This window comes from Anarrhichthys ocellatus, unplaced genomic scaffold (assembly GCF_004355925.1).
Source record: "Anarrhichthys ocellatus isolate YVR2014 unplaced genomic scaffold, GSC_Weel_1.0 scaffold803, whole genome shotgun sequence".
Lineage (NCBI taxonomy): Eukaryota > Metazoa > Chordata > Actinopteri > Perciformes > Anarhichadidae > Anarrhichthys > Anarrhichthys ocellatus.
In genome coordinates this window covers 1-5,847 of record NW_022280777.1, presented here as the reverse complement: position 1 = coordinate 5,847, position 5,847 = coordinate 1, and the positions used below count along the sequence as shown (strand labels likewise).

At 39.8% G+C, this 5,847-nt stretch overlaps 2 protein-coding genes across 4 annotated transcripts in view; one reads left to right on the top strand and one right to left on the bottom strand.

The window, feature by feature from the left end:
* The window catches only part of LOC116377010 (phosphatidylinositol 3-kinase regulatory subunit alpha-like), a 14,907-nt gene extending 12,478 nt beyond the window's left edge, over positions 1-2,429 (top strand). For 2 of the 3 annotated variants that reach the window (XM_031838531.1, XM_031838530.1), the window contains 4 exons: positions 226-402; positions 489-563; positions 684-854; positions 1,070-2,429. In XM_031838531.1, coding sequence (XP_031694391.1) covers positions 226-402; positions 489-563; positions 684-854; positions 1,070-1,259 — 613 coding nt within the window. In that variant the 3' untranslated portion in view covers positions 1,260-2,429. The remainder of the gene's footprint in view (positions 1-225; positions 403-488; positions 564-683; positions 855-1,069) is intronic. The other variant, XM_031838533.1, reaches the window with a different exon arrangement.
* A 762-nt stretch (positions 2,430-3,191) lies between these two features.
* LOC116377011 (protein mono-ADP-ribosyltransferase PARP15-like) lies at positions 3,192-5,835 on the bottom strand (the record flags this gene model as incomplete). Its single annotated transcript, XM_031838534.1, has 3 exons — positions 3,192-3,780; positions 4,418-4,592; positions 5,623-5,835. Coding segments are annotated over 3 exons (669 nt in total), but the record flags the coding sequence as incomplete, so codon positions are not given.
* Positions 5,836-5,847: the final 12 nt, after the last annotated feature.

Here is a 5,847-nt window from a genome sequence, read left to right as displayed (position 1 = left end):
TCTGTGTGTCTCTGTCTCTGTGTGTCTGTCTCTCTGTCTCTGTCTCTGTGTGTCTCTGTCTCTCTCTGTCTCTGTCTCTCTCTGTCTCTCTGTCTCTGTCTCTCTCTGTCTCTGTGTGTCTGTCTCTCTCTGTCTCTGTGTGTCTGTCTCTGTGTGTCTGTCTCTCTCTGTCTCTGTGTGTCTGTCTCTCTGTCTCTGTCTCTCTCTGTCTCTGTCGTTCTGAAGGATCATGGAGAACTACGACAAGCTGAAGTCTCGGATCAGTGAGATCGTGGACAGCAAGCGTCACCTGGAGGTGGAGCTGAAGAAACAGGCGGCGGACTACAGAGAGATCGACAAGAAGATGAACAGCATCAAACCGGACCTGATCCAGCTCCGCAAGACCAGGGACCAGTACCTCATGTGAGATCCGCTCTTGCTCAAGAGACACCGGGAAGACGTGTCGTATTTATACTAACCGCTGTGTACTCTTGTACTCTTGTACTCAGGTGGCTGACTCAGAAGGGAGTCCGTCAGAGGAAACTGAACGAGTGGCTCGGCCTGAAGAACGAGACCACAGAGGAGTGAGTTCAAGTCTCGTAAACCTGTAAACTCAGAGCAGTCACATGTTAATGTGTTAGCATGTTGTTAGCATCCCTAGCTTGTGTTTGTCCCCTGCTAACCTGCCTTCCTCCCCCCCCCAGTGAGTACAGCATGGTGGAGGATGAGGAGGACCTTCCTCACCACGACGAGCGTCTGTGGCGTTTAGGAAACATCAACCGTCTTCAGGCCGAGTCTCTGCTCCGTGGGAAGAGAGACGGGACCTTCCTGGTCCGAGACAGCAGCAAGCCGGGCTGCTACGCCTGCTCCATGGTGTAAGTCTCACCTCTTTACACACCTGTTTACCTGTTTACACACCTGTTTATTTACCTAGTTGTATTTATTTCACTATTTTTGTAACTACTTATTAACCTTTTTATCTCCATAATTATTTACCTGTTTATGTATTTATCTAACTATTTACCAAAGATCTCCGTGTTGATATAACTGATGAATTATTTGCCTCTTTTACCCCCCCCCCCCCCCCCAGTGTGGAGGGAGAGGTGAAGCACTGCGTCATCAACAAGACGATCACCGGCTTCGGCTTCGCTGAGCCCTACAACCTGTACGGCTCTCTGAAGGAGCTGGTGCTGCACTACCAGCACACCTCGCTGGTCCAACACAACGACTCGCTCAACGTCACGCTGGCCTTCCCCGTCTACAGCCAGCCCCGGCGGTGACCCCGCCCGCCTCGCCCCGACGCTCACAAGTACCATCCGGTTATTAACATCAATGCTTCGTCACGGGGAATGTTAGGATCGAGTGTTTTATTGTGAAAGTCTTCACGTGGAGCGTTAACTTCCTGCGCAAACATAAAAAGACAGTTAAGTTTTATTCTCGTCAAAGACGGAGAGGAAAAAAACACACTTGAGGTCAGAATGACAAGAGGCGTTCAGGGACCCTACAAATGAATTGGACCCTCTGAAAGCAGTTTGACTCATTAACTGTTTTATCTTAATGACTCTGTGACAAACGAACGAGTCGCTTCATGTCGACGGCATCCTCTCCTCTTCCTCCTCTTCCTCCTCCTCCATGTTTGTTGGTGTTGATAAACCAGCTCAGAGTCTGAGATGTTCAGATTAGTTTGATGATCTCTTTACCGTCTCATATCGTTTTTAAAGTAATAAAACTGAAACGTTATATTTGAATGAAGTGTTTTAGATCCTGAACATCTGAGGTGCGTTCAGGTTCACCTCGCTTACTTACGACGTGGTGACCACCACGGAGAAACGAGGTTCTGTGGGACCGGACTCCTCCTCTAGTCCAACAGAGCAGAACCACGATGATGACAACAAAATGGCGGACAATCTTGCATAATCACTGTGAACGAGGTTTGAAATGATTTTATACATCAGGAGAAAACAAGAAACGAGAAACCTGCATCATCCAAACACTCGTCAGTGTTGTTCCAGGTCCACTTTCTTCAGGTTTGTTGTGGTTTTGTTTCATTTTGCCGAGCGGACGGATTTAATTATTTCCTTTTTTTTTTAATAAACGTCCGTCAGCACAAAGACCCACTCCTCCTGGATCCTCTTCAGAGGGTTTTCCTGATCCAGTTTCAAGGACTCGTGGACAAAACAAAGTAAAAGTCTGAAGCCCGACTCATCTTCATGGATTAAATGTTTTCATCTGAACCAGGAGACAGAACTCTGAACGGGTCCAAAAGGATTTCAATCAAAACGTTTCACATTCGTTTGTTAATGTCCTGAATTCTTTCAAGCTCTTGTTTTAATTATTAATCCTCAGAAGTCCTGTTTATTGTTGTTTCCATTCATGACTTTGAAACCAAACTAGTGAACTGAGACGATGAGTGATGACATGTTTAACAATAAAACGGTCTGAAGACTTCACAACTTCTGGTGTCTCTCTCTCAACAAATGACAAGAGACTTGGGATGTACTTGGGTTGTGTTTTCATAATCTGATGTTTCCCTCAACTTTTATTATGGAAACAATTAAAGTCGGGTGATGGCAGGTAAAAAGTCAGTCACCAAAATTCATCCTCTTAGAAATATGAACGTTTAGATAAAATGGCCGCTCAGTTGAGATATTTGTTTCTTTACCAAAGAGACGCTGGAAGTTAGTGCTTCATTAATGTATCCAGTCAAAGGTGAGTTCAACGTTCCCGTCATATAAAACCTCACGTGAGTTAGTAAATATAGTTTATATATAGAAATCTAACATCTGTCACACGTGGATTTAACGCGTTCCTATGAAAAAAAATACATTACTACTATAATAATATAAATACATTACTACTATAATATAAATAAATACATTACTATAATATAAATACATTACTATAATATAAATAAATACATTACTATAATATAAATGAATACATTACTACTATAATATAAATAAATACATTACTATAATAATATAAATACATTACTATAATATAAATAAATACATTACTACTATAATAATATAAATACATTACTACTATAATAATATAAATACATTACTACTATAATATAAATACATTACTACTATAATAATATAAATACATTACTACTATAATATAAATACATTACTACTATAATATAAATACGTTACTACTATAATATAAATACATTTCTACTATAATAAATAAATCCACTGACAAAAGAATTTCCCCAAATGGTCGCAGTGTTTCTTTATTAAACATTATTTCAGACCACCAAAACAAAAAATAGAAAGTGCAGTTTTAACAGTTTTAAAATACAGTAATATTAATATTTAATCATGCTTTTTTTTCTTTTCTTCAAGCTAACTTTAATCTTTAACTCGGTTCCAGTACTTTCTTATTATTAATTAAGTGAGTGTTTGTTATATATTATATAATTACGTCAAACAGTTTTTGTAGACTGTAGACCTGTTTAAACTAGAACACATGTAATAGAGGGTTATATTCTTCATCGGAAGGTGATTATGTGAGCTCAGGTGAACGTGATCAGGTATTCGGGGTACGCCTGGATGTCGTTGAAGATTACAAACATGGTTGGATTGCTGCTGTCGTCTGAAACACTGTCGTACAGGTCTGCAGCGCTCCCGGTGTTCTTGGAGGGCGGCGTGATCAAACCAGCTTTTCCTTTGGTGAAGTCTCCCACCAGGACCCTGGACAGGTACATGCGCTTCTGGCCTTTGGCGTCGGCTTGTGCGTAGCCCTGTGAGTAGACCGGGTCCACCGCGAAGTACGAGCCGTTACCAAACATCGCTCCTGTGGAACAAAACAGAGGAACAAGTGTATTAATACAACGCTCCACCTTCTGTCTTCTGTTCACTACACTGTTTAAATCTCACAGCTGAACAAGACAGAAGACTGAGGATGATTTAAAGTATATGAATACAAATACAAATATATATATCTGCAAAGAGAGTATTAACAGTAGGTGTAGGAGCCATTAGTTATGTCTGTGTATTATATGTTTGAATTAGGAGCCTATCTCAGGTTGACCATGGGTGGCAGTGTGGAGTATTGCGGCAGGTAGTTAATATATGGGGCACAGGTGTAACTGACAGGTAATGAGGCATGGGTGACGGGGAGATCGCACGGTTTTTACCGCAAAACCAGACACCTATTGTTCACCGCTCGCTGCCGGCCGTGCAATAAAATAATTGTCGGCATTAATTAATTAATGCGTTAACGCGATAATAACGCATTAACTTACCCAGCACTAATATATATATATAAGTTACTAGTATTTGACAAATATTACAGGAACGGCAGAGCAGTTTGTTGTGTTGAAACTAAATATTATATTGTTTTGTAAGTTTACTTTCCTCACGATGCAGCTCTGGTATTTAGCATGTAACCTTTAACGTATTTAATTGTATTTGAAGTATTCTCTGTGTACCGTGTGCTCCTGCGTAGCTGCGGTTGAAGCCCTGTTTGTTGATGAGGTCGATGGAGGAGGCCGCGGTGCCGTGGAACAGCATCCTCTCGTTGTTTGTGTGTTTGTTCTTCACCTCCAGCTGTGTCTTCTTCAGCTGGTAGTTCTGCCACAGGGTCGGGTTCTGGACTCGTTCAACCTGCCGACACAAGTCACGACAAGTTCTTAATTCTCACTGTGCTGCTCGTGTTAAGATACGATTATCCTTTATTCATCACACAGCAGCATTATTATATATATATCATATCTTGTGATACCGTTACACTCCCTTTCTATGTTTCTATATTTAAATACAGTTTTACAATATACTTGTTTTAAATTACTGTTTGTCTACCTATTTTTAAATTATATATCTTGATTATTGCACTGTGTTCATTGTTATGTCACATTCCTTGTATGTGTAGCGTACTTGGCAATAAACGGTTCTGATTCTGATTGTTAAAATACTTGGTCATCAATATTACGTAGTCATATCTTATGTATATTCATTTTGTGCTCTCTTTAATACTGTGAAGTTATAATATTATACAGGTGGAGCCTTCAGATAAACCCAGTTGGTTTTCTGCCTCCTCCTGCACTGTGATATAATTTATCTCTGTTATGTTTATATATTTTTTAAATTGTGCAAACTTAACAAAATTAAAACCAAAAAAAGGGGGATAGTGCATCAAGAGGCATCTAAGGTAAAAAAAAAAAAAACAGTAAAGATACAGTTAATAAATCGTAAAAACTAAAATACAATATTCTTAAAGTGAATGGTTGAGTTCACATATGAAATATTAATATGAATGAAAGAATAATTTGGTTTGTGCGTATAGTTATATATCCAATACTGATTTCATTGTTTCTGAGAGTCTATACATTTAAACTATGTGAATATTTAAAAACTACTATAATTCTGGAGTGAGTCAAAATCACTTCAAGTCCCATTGAAACGGGAGTAAGAGTGTCTTTAGCTTCTCCAACTGATTGATGACGGGGCACTATAAGCCCCACCCACTTTTTAGCGGTCCAATCAAATGGATTTTATTTAAATTTCTGTACAAGGCTCAAATATTCAGTTTCACCGGCATAATACATCACAGAGGATGAAGACGCTTGTACTTAAATGACGCTGAGCAAAGATACAGTCTTAATATATATTTCTGATGATCAGATATTGAACATACGCTGATGATGCTGACAGTCAGACCGGTCTTTGTTAGTTCTGTCTTCACTTCTTTGGATTCTTTGGATTTTGGAGGCAGAGGAAACAACTGGAGGAGGTCTCCTTTCATGTCGTCCCAATGTGACGGCAGGGCATCTGCAAAGAGAATAATAACAGTAGGTACGTACAATAGCAGGTACGTACAATAGCAGGTACGTACAATAGCAGGTACGTACAATAGCAGGTA